The sequence below is a fragment of the Larimichthys crocea genome, chromosome XIII (genome assembly GCF_000972845.2).
Source record: "Larimichthys crocea isolate SSNF chromosome XIII, L_crocea_2.0, whole genome shotgun sequence".
NCBI classification, from domain to species: domain Eukaryota; kingdom Metazoa; phylum Chordata; class Actinopteri; family Sciaenidae; genus Larimichthys; species Larimichthys crocea.
Window position 1 is genome coordinate 43,242,549 of NC_040023.1, and position 15,529 is coordinate 43,258,077.

At 42.8% G+C, this 15,529-nt stretch overlaps 1 protein-coding gene across 1 annotated transcript in view; it reads left to right on the forward strand.

Moving 5' to 3' along the window:
• Positions 1-446: 446 nt before the first annotated feature.
• Positions 447-15,529, forward strand: part of sdc2 (syndecan 2) — a 44,654-nt gene continuing 29,571 nt past the window's right edge. The window contains exon 1 of the mRNA XM_019269654.2: positions 447-962. Within this exon, the coding sequence (XP_019125199.1) occupies positions 903-962 (60 nt within the window). The 5' untranslated portion in view covers positions 447-902. The remainder of the gene's footprint in view (positions 963-15,529) is intronic.

Consider the following 15,529-nt stretch of genomic DNA (forward strand, 5'->3'; position numbering starts at 1 on the left):
TGTGTGTGTTTCTAATGTAAAGAGTGGTGCTTTCATTCCTCTACATGCTGAAATAATGCATCAATTAACGGCTAAGCGGACGTGTCTATCATATCACTGCTGCATAACAAACAGCAGGCCTGATTGTAATTTACTGCAGTGTTTGATGAAATGCTGGAATCCTCATTAGGCTGCAATTAATGATCGTTATCTCGACGTGGAGATAAGTGTCCTAATTAGCTGGGAGGCTTCTTTTGCCTCCTCGTGCAGTTTGTTCTAAAAATCTCTGCTGTAGAAAAAAAAAACTCCAGTAATCAGTAATCATTCATAATGAAATAAATCCACCACGTAATGAGTTCATGTTGTTCGCTGGGGGACACTTCGGTCGGAGTTCTCTCTCTGTCTCGCGACATGGCCGAAACGAGCGCACGCACTCGGTAGAGCGCGCGCGCGCACACACACACACACACACACTTTGTCCTCGTTATTTCAAGTGAGCTCTGAGAGAGAGAGGAGAGCGAGCGAGGTGTCTCGTGCAGATTTCACTCACACACAAGGCGCGCGGACACATTTACAGCCGTGCTTCTTTACCGAGCGCGTGTGTGTCCGTGTGTGTGCATTTTGTCAGATTCAGAGAGAAAGAAAAGAAAAGAAAGAAAAGAAAGAAAGAAAGAAAAGAAAGAAAGGACGAAGTGCCTGGAGAGAAGTGGAGGGGGAGGAATAACCGAAAACGCAACACGTATCCGGTGGGATCAGCACTCCTGAGAGAGAGAGAGAGAGAGAGAGAGAGAGAGAGAGAGAGGAGTGCGAGCGAAGGGTGCAAGGAAGGAACGAGAGAGCGAGAGTGAGAGAGGAGAAGAAGACGGGGAGAGCTTTGACGTTTCGCTCGCTAACAGCACGTTTTTAATTAATAAAGAGGAATAATGAGGAACGTTTGGATAATTTTCACCCTCGGGCTGACCGTCTTCCTCTCCGGGGAAACGGTAAGTTTGCTTTTCTTTTCTTTCTTTCTTTCCTTTTTTTTTTTTTGGACAGCAGCAAACTTAAACGGGGTGATAGCTGTGGGGGAGAGCTCGGTCCACGTACGTGTGTGTGTGTGTGTGTGTGTGTGTGTGTGTGTGTGTGTGTGAGTGTGATTTCACAGCGCTCTAAAATGATGGAGGAAACAACCACACGCGTTTCACTGGTAGTTTGTAACACAGGTTACAGACAGATCCTCTGCAGGAGCAGCGCTCACTGCAGCTTTGGAAAGTTGTGTCTCCATCTGCTCAGCACACGGACACACAGACTGTTAGAGAGCCTCCACACAGGCTCTGCTGTGGCTGCGTTACAGTGATCTGATGTTATGATGATGTGCAGACCTTTGATAATCGGTGCTCACTTTGATGGATGCATTATTGAGTAAATGTCATCATTATTGGAGCCTCCAGCTCACTGGGCTGTTAAATCTTTCCTGTCTTCATTAGATAGTTTTGACATTTCAAAAATAAAGCTCACCTGAGCAATATCTGACTTCTAACTTTCATGTTGTATCATCACACAGCGCACTCATCAGCAGCTCTGTGTGCTGCCTCCTCACTGAGTGTGCATCACCCTGTTAAATTGGCCCGGCTTGTAGGAATGACAGATTTTGGCACTTTCATGTGCAGCCTCTGTCATTATTGTTCCCTCCTGTTGTTTCTCTGTGGGTTGTGACATGTCGCCTGGCGCTGTGCCGCCTCCTCTGTTGTCCAATTAGCTGATTCAGACACTGTTGTTTTAATGACTCAGTGTTTTGCATAAGGTCACCCTCTGGAGTCCATTTTTCACATGTTTTCTTTTATCTGTTTATTACACCCGGGCTGTGTATTTGAACACAGAGCTTCATAGTTCATATACAGTAGAGTCAGGGTCACTTAGAATCATTAACATATCCACTTTATATTTTGGCAAAACATGGGGGTGATCCATCATGCTATGCAAGCCACGATCGTCTACATGACAAATCATACACCCACACACACACACACACACTTTAACCTGATCAGTATCTGCCTCCCCTTTATCAGTGTCCCCTGAAGGCCTCACTGGAACTCGACATGTGACATCGATTCTCAATACTGGCGCTGGTGTTGACAAGTGGCGGATAACCCGCTTTAGGCACATCTGCCTGTGCTTTAATTACCCCGTCACATCACAGGGGTACAGTGGTTTAACTCTCAGCAAACTTTGAGATAAATCTCGCTGCTCCTGGCTTTCAAAAACTAATTATCACTGCTGATGAAATAATTAGCTGGGTATCAGTTTGCGCAGAACGTGGAAGAACTGTAGCAACTCTTCCCTCAGACTCAGTTTCTGTGACGTTCTCCCACTCCCCTCTGCTTCCAAGAACTTTTGTGAAGGAGCGGAGGAAGAGTTTGGCCGGAGCTGAGGCCAGGCTGCATATACTCAGCCCGCCCCGCCATGTTTCGGTGCACACCACTCACCAGATGTTGTGGTCTGTAATTTGTGTCATGTTTTGGTGGGAACCGTGGGTGTTGTTCACCTCCCTTTACATCTGTGATTTACAGGGGGGGTTTCTCTGAGTGCTGTCTTGCACTCTCATGCTGGACTCAAAGGAAACATTTCAGTGGGAGGGCTGGATTTGGTATGAGCTCGGCTCCCAAGGACAGTCGAGGAAAACTGGAGTATTGTGGAAGAGGGAGGCATCTGGTTATTTTTCTCCCTCTTGGGCATTAGTTATAGATGGACACAAGGCTGACTCAGGGCAAGTGAGGTTGGATCATGATGATAAACTCCTCAAATAGTCAAAAAGGCAAAAAAGGCACGCTAATCCTCAGAAAATCCCTTATATTATTTCAAGGGTGAAAAGGCCAAGGCACCAAATACTTCAACTTGAAGGCTCTTTGAGGGATGGAAAAGGAAAGTGGAGGCTGTGTATTGTGAGGGATGTATTACGGAAGCCCCTACAGAGGTATTCAAGTAGAATTTTCTGTCTTGAATGCCAGTTTTGTGCCGATTTTTCCGGTGCTGAAATGAACAGCGTGGACGCAGAAGCTGACCTTCCTCTCATTTTAAGGCCGTCTTGTGTATTCGTCCAGATAAAACGCACGCAAACACATCACACACTCCTAGACGCACCGAGAACAAATAATGTTTCTTTTTTTCCACCCTCTTCGAAGCTACCCAACTGAATGCAAACACTTCACTGGTTTTGTTACACAGCACGAGGCTTTCAAGGCCCTTTCAAGTGAGGGATGTGCACTGAAAATTTACTTTCAATTCTCCAGCGATAAAAGCAATATGTTTCATAACAAGCACTTCATTTCTAATGTACTTAGTGATGAATAAGTAAAAGGCCTGTCTGCAGTTTGGGAGAACAAAATATTTACCTCCTTTGTACGAGGAGGAAATATAAAGACACAAGGACGAGGATAAAAACAGCCAAATAAAAACATAAGGAAAGTTTCGACTATAAGAGAGAATGATGGAGCAGAGAAATGAAAGGATGGAGTGCCACACAGAAGCAGAGGCCAGATGCTGTGCTGCGACTGCAGCCTCTCCTGCTGTATATTTAATGACGCTCTTTTATTTTGCATTAACCTAGAATCCGTCAAAGCGAAGACACGACCAGCTCCTCTGCATGAAGCAGCTCGTGTTTTGTCTAACCGTGAAAGAGCCACTTTGTTTCTTTTTACCTTTTTCTCCATTTTTTCTAATAAATCTGCCGCTGACACACATGGGAACACTGAGTGTCTTGCTCTGCGGAGCAACCTACCTCTTCGCTGGTGTCCGACCCTTCAGGGGGTGCATTCACTCGGTTCTTGTCTGCCAAGCATTATGCAACACTAATGGACTCTACAGAAGGCAGGAGGCAGGGGCTGCCGGACCCCCCCCCCCCTTCTGAATCCATCTGTGTCCACGCATGAACTCCTGTTTTGTCACCACGCAGGCTCACACACACATTCACACACATGGTGTCTGGCCTCCCCTGTTGTTTTTCTCGGCCCCTCTCTGCATTGCTCCCATCTTACCAGCGTGGTCAAAGATGCTGCCTGTCATCATTGCCACAGAGTCTTGGATTAGGCTGAGAACACTGGCATTATATTTCCCTGGGAGCTGGGAGGAAAAAGAGGGAGAGGATATATTTTTCCTTTCTTCTTTTTTTTTTTTTCTCACAAGATACACCCTGTTTTTTTTTTGTTTTTTTTTCTCCTTCCCCTTCCCTTAAGATGCAAGTGCTTGCATTGAATTTGCTAACATCTGCAGGACGTATGTGTGTTTTTGAAAGGAGCTGCTTTCCTCTCTCCTCCACCTCCTCCTCCTCTCTTGTTGACGAGTTGGAAGAGGCTCTTACTTTGGCAGGGACTTGTGCATACTAGTAAAGACTCACAAATAGCCAAACTCTGTTGACTGTGCGTGTGTTTGTGTGTGCTGGTTCCTGCTTTTTTTTTTTTTTTATGTCGCTCTGGCTACATATGTGTGCAAGTTTCTAGCCATGTTTTAAAATACACTGTCATCCCAGCCACCGAGGCATATAAAGGGAAAACACATTAGGGAGATGTGGCTGCAGCAAAGGCGGCGACAGCAGCGTTGGTTTGTGTTGGGCCGTGGCCACCTTTTAGCTTGCAGACTGTCAGGAGCTGCAACAGCGGACAACAAAAGCCTCCCTACATGTGCTTGTGGCAGTCTGGATGAAAATATTTAGACATCATAGACCTGGAACATTACTCCTTCTTTTTTCCCACCTTCTTTCTTTCCCTTTTTTTTCTATTTAATTAGCTTAGCAAATGGAAACTTCCTTGGCAGGACTGCGGTGGACGGGATTGTGGTTGTGACAAAGAAGAATGGGGAAAACCCCTGTGTCAGGACGTCTGTTTTCTTCCTTTCCTTCTCCCCCTCTCTTTTTTTTTGTACTGCCTGCTGCCTTCCAGTTTCAGGCGGCAGGAGTTAAAGAAGAAGGAGATGAAGGGAAAGGAGTGGGGGTGGGGGGCTGCCTCCCCTTTTGGTGTTCAGGTTTTTTCCCAAGCCAGCCAGGAGGACCTGTGTGGAGCTTTGCTGTGCGAGGTGTGAAAAGTGTCTTTGGCAGGGAGTGAAATGACGGAGACAAACCCGCGTGGTAAACGGAGTGTTACTAATGGTATTTGGTATGTGAAGACTGGCCTGGTTTGCTTTGGTAACAGTTTGGAAGAGTTCCTCTAATTACTCAAAGATACTTTCACTTTTTTCTTAAGTGTTTTTCAAAAAGAAGACCCAAACCATTATCACGTGAGAATAAACAAAATTTGTCGAGAGAGCTGAGATTTTTTTACTCGTTGAAGAGAACGTACATCATCAATGTTTAATCAGAAAAAACAAGACTTCAGATTGGATGATGTGGACAGTCTGCTGTAACTTTATAGGATGTGTGTTAGTCATGATTGTTATCATTATTAATCGATGAACAGATCATTTCTCTTATTTTATCTGATGTATAGTCTCAAACCCAAAAGAAATTCATTTTACTGTCATATAAGGCTGAGAAACAGCCAGTCGGCACATTTGAAAAGTGCAAGTTTGGCATTATTAAAATGATCCCAAAGTGCTTACAGATTATTTTTAATGTCTAATGAAAAAAAATCGAATGACAATTCAGTTTTATTTATATAGCACCAAATAAAGGAAGTCATCTCGTGACTATTCCTTCTCCATATTATTTACAAAGACCCAACAATTCCCACCATGAGCAAGCATTGGTGACAGTGGCAAGATCCAAACAGTGATTATTGATCACAGCTCACACCTTATTTTAATGTTGTTTATATTTCAGAGACCTCAAAGTGAATAAGAGTTGTGTGTTCGATGGTTGTTAGTTGTGACACTAGGCATCTTGCCCTCTTCCCCCTCTCCTTTAAAGCTGTATTAAATATCAGCAGCGGAGTTGTGGTTAGTTCAGGTTTTGTTGGTCGGCTTGTTAAAGGACGGAGTGAAATCAAATGCTGCTTGTGAAACTGTCTTGCTCAACTTTGTTCTGCTGAATAGATAGATAAACGATCTCAGGGGCCAAATGTGTTCCATCTGTATACGATCCCCCGCTAAAAAAAAAAAAAAGGCAGATATTTGAAGCCATGACGTCAGCTAGGTTTTTCCATCAGCTCCCAAGATTTCTGTGGAAAATGGCACGGCACATTTAACACATCTGTGCTCACTCATATTTACGAGCACGCTTTATCGTCTCTAAAAGGCGCCAAATTGATATCTGCGCTGGCGTTCCTCCGAGCAGAAAAATGTACTTCTAATGTCTGCTGTTTCCATTATTTCCTCCAATGTCGAGTCAAAACAGCACAGAGTGAGCTAAAGTGTGTAAATCATGCTTTCTATGCAGGGTGTATCACAAACCACAAATTATACTCCACACAGTCACTGCAGTTAGAGCTGTTTTCATGAGAAACCTTTGAGACTCCAGAGGGTATTTGGGGAAGCTGATGAGCTGGAGAGGGGAATTCATTAGTGAACTCCCCACATAGAACGTAGCACTTCTTCAAAATGCATGCTGGTGTGTAAACCCATCTCATTCTAGTGACTTTAAAAGCTCCGATTTGAATGCTCATGAATATTCATTACAGAGAGATATTGAGACAAATTACAACAACAAAAAACAGGAAGTTGATGTGTTTCCATCCACGTCTCCATGTGGGTAGTCTCAGCAGACTCCTGAATGCTTCCAGCCTTTAATCATTTCCACATAACCTATAATTTAATAATAAGCCCATTTTTACATGCTTAGAAAAATGTGCATCCGTCTCCATATTGCTGGCAAAAACAAACATTTGAGTCTTCAGTAGTATTTTCATATCCCAGCTGAATTTCAAAGGCGATGCTGACTTCGCTGAGGTTTGCTTCATTTCCTTATTTTGATTTGGAGGAGCCGTGATGTCAAGACCCCAGATCTCCATCCAGATGTCCCTGTGTACTGTTGTGGCAGATGTCCGATGTTTGAAAGTCTAAACTGTGACCACATCATCAAACCAGTCCAGACAGTGACTCATACTGTAAGACTGAATGAGCTAACAGTGTGTTGAAAAACAGGTTGGGGGGGGGGCAAATATAAGAGGGAACATTTCTGGGCACAAAATTAAAAGGAAAATACTCAGAGTGGAGTTTGTTTTGCGACTGAGGATCAAAATAAGGGACTTTCACACCAAATCTGGCACTAATATATTATGTGATCTGAAAAAAACATGATTTTTATATATATTCAAAAAGATTTGGAGTGAAAAAAAGAGAAAAAGTTCAGAAATACGTGGAACGTACACATGTTTCATTTCCTTTCCTGCTGCGACTAATAATCATTTTCATTATCCATTAATCTGCCAGTAATTTTCTTGACTAATCAATAAATGTGTTCTAGCATAGGATGCCCAAAAATAGTGAAAGATGCCCAAAGAAATATAAACATTCCGACTATGTGAGAGAAGGAAAAGCAGCAAATCTTCAGATTGCAGAAGTTGAAACGATCAAATGTTTAATCAGTTCTTAAAATATTAATAAATATAATTTCCTGTTCATCAGTAAATCTATTCATTGTTCCAGCTTTAGTCGCCTTATGAGAATGGAAAATGAGTAATGGGCTAAACCATGTGCAAACTTTCTCCAGACTAACGTCACCATGCCTGCACAGTTGGCATGATCTCGACTGCTGTTTGTAACTCTGATATTTTAATACTGCTAATGTTCTCCAAATATTCTTTTCTAAAAGTCATTTGACACACACAATTAACTGTGCAGCCCCCAGGTCAAATAGCACGCCTTATCATACCACACACTGTCTCTCTGCTGTGGCCGTTAACATGATCACAGGCTCTAATGTGGCGATTCTACCAGGCGAGTTAATCTTTACTAATGCATTCTGTTAACAGCCATCTGTGCTCTCAACGCTGACTGTAAACCCTTTGAGCGGAGCACCATGCAGCATTCAGTGCCCCAGCAGACACTCCTCCATTACGCCGAGGGATTGGGTTTATTATTCAGCCCAGAGAGGCTTTAGACCAGAGAAACCGTGTCAGATGGAATCCATTTTGATTTTAAATGCAAATACCGCTGACACGCTCATTGCCGGCGCTCTCCTTTCGGGCGCGACCACACGGCCCTCTTGATGGGTGGAAAATTTCAGGGAGAGGTCTCTAAACAAACAGAGGCTGCCAGTCAGACTGTGTCATGTCCACAGTCAGGTACACGCTCGACCCCTTGACCCCTTGACTGGAAGTCTATTTTTGCATGCTGGACTGTGTTGTAAGCTTCACTGGAGTCTGGAAATTTGAAACAGAGTGGTGCCAAAGATTTCAAACGCATTATTAGTGTCAAGTTGAAAAACGTATGGAAATTTAAAAGCAGCTTTTACACCGACCTCATTGACTCTTTTTGGATTTCTTCTTCTTGGTCTCTTGCTTTCACCCTTCCTCTTCAGCTCTCTCGGTCTTACTTCCACCCTCAAAAATAAGCCCTTTTTGACAGAGACATCATCCAAGGTCATAGCTTCACTCGTGTCCTCTCCATGCTATGCTTAAACCGTTTTCATGGTATAATGGAAGTGGGCCGGCAGGGTGCAAAGCCTGATTACTTTGATGACGATAATTTGTTTAATCAAGTGATTGGGTGGCTGAGAGGGTGGCTGCGCGGCCGCTATCCTCCAGACTCAGCAGGATATCCTTTCCATCTGGGAGGCCAGTAGAGGCTGCATGGAGCCTCCTGGCTTTCCAATGTGGTCTCTGCAGGGGTTTCAGATTCACCACAAAGAATTAAAGAGTGGATGTAAAAAGAATGAGGGACAGAAGCTTTAAGAAGCTTTAAGCCTCGGAACATTTTGGCTAACTGGAGCGATTGGCTCTTATATCCAGTACTGCTGCATGAAAGTTTTAAGCAAACACAGGAGCTATTATGAAGGACTTTGTCAAACTTAAACTTACCCTGTGGAGGTTTGAACCACTAGAAGTGCTATATGGAGGGATGTTTTCATGACTGGGTCCCTCTTTAGTGTATGAACATGGGTGACGCCAGTTTCACACTGTTCCTCTGATTGACAGCAAGCAAGAACATCACTGACAGCTCCTGTAGTAAACCCTGATGTAAACAATGCTGGATTAAATAGAAAAATGTATGAAGAGGAAGAAACTCTATTCAACAGGATTGTTAGATACTAGTGTTGCAAAGGGTTATAAATTGTCCAGTAAATTTACAGAAATCTTCCAAAAACTTTCCATGGGATGTTAAGCTGGGGAATTTTGGAAATATTCTAGATCGTAAACTTTCCATGGGAATTCAGGAATTAACTGGAAATTGGGGGTAAGATAGCGTCATGGTAAGTTAGCCTCATAAATAGTCAATGAAATTATGCTAGCCATAGCTTATTTAGCACCTAACCTCAGCTAGCTATCTACTGTATGGATACATTTTCATGTGCTATTTGCAACTTAAACATTAATACCATACATCAAATATATTTACTCCATAATATCATCAAAAAATCAGAGATCACCTGTGCAGGTAGGGGGCGTGGCCTCAGTAGCCCTGCAGGAAGCAGTGTGCCATGTGCATGTGATTATAAGAATAGCAGATATTCAAGTGTACCTGTATGAAATCTGGTTGTTTAAGTCAAGATAATGCTAAAATATATTTTTCCTCTTAAGGGCCAACCTTTAGCTTTGTAATTTCCCATTTATTCCCATTAATTCCCATGGAAAGTTTCCAACTTTGAAAATGCCCAGCATTTTGCAACCCTATTAGATACACACAAATAAACTTTGAACTTTTCAAATGTAACTTTTGTTTGTTTACCTGAAAACTCAACAGTGCAGCTTTAATTAAACACAAGGGCGGCCTCCCTCCATGTCCTCAGTGTCACTGTTAACGTGCTGCAACAAATCATTGTTTTCATTCATTCTGAATGTGCCCCGAATCCTCTCAGTAAATTCATGTCTGTATAATGTCAAACAGCAACCACAGAATCAGAATCAGCTGAACTGTTTCCTGTGGATTTGTAGGGGCTTTGCCGAGTCAGAAAATATCTGGGCTTGGAAAATCTGCGTAACAAAGTAGGAAAGGAGGAAGAGAAATGAGTGTTAGCAGGAAGGAAAAGTCTAACAAAACAAGACTGTAGAGTCACATTGTGTGAAGAAAAAAAAAACAGAATATGTCAGCCTCAGCTGCTTTGACTTGACTGTTCTTTGTCTTATACCCAAACCCCACTGGGCCCGCAGCGCGTTGTGTGAGCATCGTGTATTTGATTTGGCCATTTTCCCGGTGTATGTACTTCTAGACATTTCTCTACATGTGTAAATAGGCTACGTAGTTAATTAGTTTTTGCTTTTGTCTGTTTTTATGATCGGCACGGGGTATTTTATTTTGAAAATCCACCGGCTTCTCTATGCTGTACCTGGCTTCCGCTCGTGGTGGTCTGTGTAGGTTGACGTGTCTGAAACAAACCACAGCTGGTGGGGTTTGATACATTGACTAGACTGGCTGCGTATTACTCGCGATGATGCAACGCTCACGCAACGTGCCGCGGATGGGCTCGGTGGGGTTTGGGCAGCGTTTTGGAAGTGGAATAATATATGGCTGTAACAGTCTTTACACTAAAGGTCTGAATGTGCTGATCAGTGTAGTTTTCATTGAGAAAAAGCTCGATCTGACACAGTGACTGCTTTTGTCGTATTTGCTGAATTTTCTGTGGTAACTTCAGCTCTCTCCGGCTTTAGAGATTCCTCTTCTATAGTCGGTGTGGAGTTCCATTGTGGCATCCTGCTCCTACAGCGTGCATCTAACGAACTCCGCTGACCTCGCCACATCTGTGTGTGGCAGACAGAGCTGCCTACACACACATCGCATTGACACACAGCTCTGAAGAGTCGACTGAAGATGCCTGTTTGAAGATGATTGCTTACTGTTGCATCCTCTGCTTTTGTTTAGCGCGTTTCCTGTTTGCAGTGTGTGACTTGGTGACCACGAGGCTTTATGACAGGTTTTTCTAGACCTGCAGTGCAGAAGCAGCTGGAAACAACTGCTGCCTGGTGGTTTTTTGATAGCGGTTCTCCTTTAATGCGGGATGTACCACCACAACCTCTGGCCTCCAGCTTTCACAGTATATCTTTGTCTGTTTTTACATGCACATACTATCGATTAGAGCTCTCTGTTTCATCTCATAATTGTCAAAGATTCCCGTAAGAGCTGTGCAAATGCTGTCTCTTAACTTGTCTTTTGATTTTCTTGCAACCTCTTGTGATGCTTCTCTTGAGACCCCAGCAAGGAGGTGGTAAAGTAAAACCTGGAGCACTGGGTGGAGCACCAGTCGGCCAGCATCTTGTGTTGTTTCTGGACCTTTCAGGAAAGCCAGACTGCAGTCTTAAAAAAACCACACATTCTTGTAGAATTACAGCACACTGAAAGAATTGGGAAAGGCAGTGTAGTGAGGAAGGGAGCAGAGGTTTGGCAGACACATTAAAAGCCATTTTTAGCTGCAGGAGTTTTGTTAGTGACCTCTGTCCTGCCTCCAAATGATGTGAAAGTTTGGACTTTTTTGTTGCTGTTGTTTGGACTGTTAAATGAGGGCTTTTATGTTTTCTGGAAAATTTGGCACTCTTTCAAAAGTCCCGGCCTTTTCTCCCACAAAGTCATTAAAGATTGAAAATGCAGCCTCGCTGTGGTTCCACTGCTGTGCCTATTTCAGTTGCCAGAATTAAATTATTTACATAGGATGGAGCACGTATAAGAATTTCGCCCCATCATTTTCAAATGTGAGCCAGAGGCTAAAACACTTTTCCTTCTTTTTATAAAAGCCACACAAAATGTCCTCAAGAAACCAACACAAGATGGTTTTGCTGTAATTCACACCTCATTCTCAAAGGTGGGAGAGTTTGATCTTATTTAACAGAAAAAGAAAAAGCAAACTGTCCAGTTAGAAGAACGAATCAAAGCTGAACTGCAACGTGTACCGCACCCCGGAGGATGTCATCCAGGATGATTGGAGCTGTGTACTTATATTTCTTGAGCTTACATGTGGGCTCTCTGTTGTTTGGTTGATAAGGAGAATGCATCAAGCAGCTGGCCTGCATATGTAAGACATGGAAGCATTTTTCTTTTTGTTGTGGAGCAATTTGTTTCAACAAGCACAGGAACTGAGCATCCGAAGCTGTGGCGTTTCTGTCAAACATCACTCATACTCTCAGACTCTCACAGATGTAAATCACAATGACTTCCTCTTTGCCTGTGTTGTACTTCTAGTACATCTTCTTTTTAAAAAAACTTCAAATGAGGGCTGTGGGTTTTTTTTTTTTTTTTTTTTTTTTGGGATTAGTTGGTTAATTCAGAGGTTATGTATTAATATATTCAGATTAATAAGAAAAGCAGGATCTCAGCACATTTAAGAAGTTGGCCTCATTTTACATTTTTGTGTTTAAAATCAAATAATTTATCAAAATTGTTGTAAATTGATGAATCAGCTAATCACCTCTGCTTCTTCTGTAGCTAGTATTTACCCCAATAAAATGTCTTTGTCCCATCTGTCCTCTGTCCTCCAGTGTCTGTCCAACACTGACACAAAGTCATGTTTTCAGTATGTTCAGGTATTCTTCATGGTATGTTAGAGTTTGTCATTTCCTGATAAACCATAAAAGGTTGTTGATGATGTCATACTGCGACTGGGGGCGTGTACTAATTTTACATCCAATGAAACGCTTTCTCTCTCCTGAGCGCTTCCTGTTTGATCCAGTCTATGAGTGAGTGTGAGGGCTGCTACAGTCATCTCTGTCCGGGCCTCACTGATTACTGTACAAAAGCACAACTTCAGAACTTTATTCAAACTGGATCAGATTTTATTCACTATATATATGCTGCTTTTCCCTCTGATGTGCTCAGACTGCTCAGCTTCAACTCTCTGTGATTTATGCTAATTAACAGCTGCTAAATGAATGTGACAGGCTGAGCAGCTGGGCCGGGTTCAAGCACAGCCTCTAAGACCAACAGGGAAAAACCTTACACTGTGAGGTGATTTGCACACTATGATGGAAAGATTGCTAAGTAGATGTGTAGCTAACCAGGATGACCAGCCCTAGGATGCCAGGAGCCAAACCCAGCAAGAAAACCACCTTGGCTACTGTATTGTCTGCCAGACTGACCACCTGGTCCTGGGTCCAGCCATGTTCATTGATCATAATGCTAACTGCAATGCATAGAGGTGGGGGTGTAACACAAATACATGACAGGTCTTCATAAGGACTTTGAATGAACAGTCTTTGTGTTGTAGTCAGTATTCTGGTTATTCACACAATAAGTGTGGATTTAGTTTGGACGGCACTGCTAAGAGGTCTGAAGCACTCTCTAGCCACGGCAGGCTAATCTGAAGCATCTGCCATCTGAATCTCACGTGACCTCCGGCAGCGTTAATCCACACAGGTTAACCGTGTCACAGTCCACTCTGTGCCTGAAATCTGCACCAGGACAGTACTGTGAAGAAAACATTACGTCAACCTTTGTCTTCTTCTGAAGACATTTTAGATCCAAGTTTTCAGTGACGGAGGCAAGAGATTAAAGAACCTGTGTGGTTGCGGACTCTGTGCTGACTCCGCCACGCAGCTCAGCTCCTGCACCCATAATTAGACAGTGTCAATAATGTGCAATTACATGAGTCATGCTTAGCCCACGTTGGATCCTAGTCTTGACTGTTCATACCACAGCCCACCAAGCACTGCCCTTTTTATTGGTCGTGATGTGTCGTCTTGAGGTTGCTTCAGGATCTTAAAGCATGTTCAAACTATTTCGGGGCATCAACACTATTTAGCACTTCTAGCAAGTCAAGACATTGCAACACTGTTTATACCAGAGTGTCACCCCACACGAGGACTCAGACTGTGTTTAACACCTCTGCACTGCTGGTTTCATCAAAGAATAAATGAAGAGTTTCTAATCCTTGAAAACAAACTCAGGTTAGCTCCTGACTTTCTAAAGTCACTTCAGCACAGATCCTTTGAATATATGGTAATGTGCCACTGATTGAGTTGTTAGCACAGACTGTCCTTGGTTTGAATAAAGCAGGATTAAAGTTTCTTTAGACAGACATTTCTTTCCTCAGGATAACATCTTATCTACACTAATAGTGACCTCCACATCTACATCTGCAGCTGCAGTCATCCAACGTGATCATGTGACAGCCAGGCTGGATTAGAACCAGAAGATAAGACCCTGTTCAAACATTACAATGCAGCGTGAGCACAGGTTGATTTGATTAGATTAAAACAATAATACACACATTGCTTTTACCTTGTTGATTATGATTATGATCAGATTATGAACTGAGCTGATAGATGGCCTGCTTTCTCATTTAGGTCTCATTCTGCAGAGATCCAAAGTCCTGACATCACGTCTGGACCAGCCTCTGTTCCACTAACTTCAGTTAGTCTCTCATTCAGCATTTCTGCTCCTGTGGTTTACTTTCCATATTTTAAGACACGCTGGTATCCATTACAGCATTCACTAACCCTAACCGCCTCCATTTTCAACAATGAATATTCTGTTAGCATATAAAAAAAACTACAGCTCCCATGAAACTTTACCACCAAGGCAACACAGGCTTTGCGTCATTAAATCCCCGTCTTTATGCGGATAACACCCCCCATCACTCACTCTAATGGCATTTTCCTGAAAACAGCCAGCTCACGCATGGTTTAATCTGCGAAGGTCTAGGGCTTCTGGGAAATGAAGTATGTTAAAGGCAGCCTGATATCAGATTGTTTTTCTGACTGTTGATAGTGAATCATACTGTTGAGTAAAAGCTGGACTAGTTGCATATATTGTAAAAAAAAAAAAAAAAAAAAAAAAAGTGTTTTTGTGGTGTTCGTAGAATACATCAAAGATATCATTTGATCTTGAGTTAAATCATTTAGACTGTAACTCTGTGATTATTACTCTGATATTTGTTTGTCATTGTGCCCCAGACATACTGGCTATCTGACCTGACTATTAATATCCTCTGTGCATGCTGTACTGTGCTGACCGACACCAAAGACTGCCAGCTCTCATTCACGAGTGCCAGACTCGCCCGTATCACTCTGTACCTGCTGTTTCAAACTCTGCAAAAGTTTACTCTCTGAGTTTTTCTTTATTTTTATTGTTTGGTGGACGCATGCTGAGACACGCACTGTTTCATCTGACAGGCAGCGAGCCGTCTGTTGCTTTGTGAGTGAGGGTGAGATGGAGAGCAGACAAACAGAGGAAAGAAGTAGAAATGACAAAGAGAAAACCTGTTTAAACAGAAGAAAAATGTATACTGAACAGAAATAGTAGTCAGACTTCTGTCAGGCTTCTCAGTGTGGATGGGACCAAGCGGCTAATTCAGTCCCCTGAATATCTGCAGTGACATAGTGACATCACGCTGGCCTGTCATTCATTTTCCTGTCCAGTTTTTGTGCTTTTTATCTCTAGACTCTTCTAATTGTGTTATGTGCCCATTCATTGTCTGCTACACAATGTGATTCAAATATGGACGTGATATTTAACACACTCATTTCCCCTCGTGGATCTGTTGAGTCATGCTAACAACAAA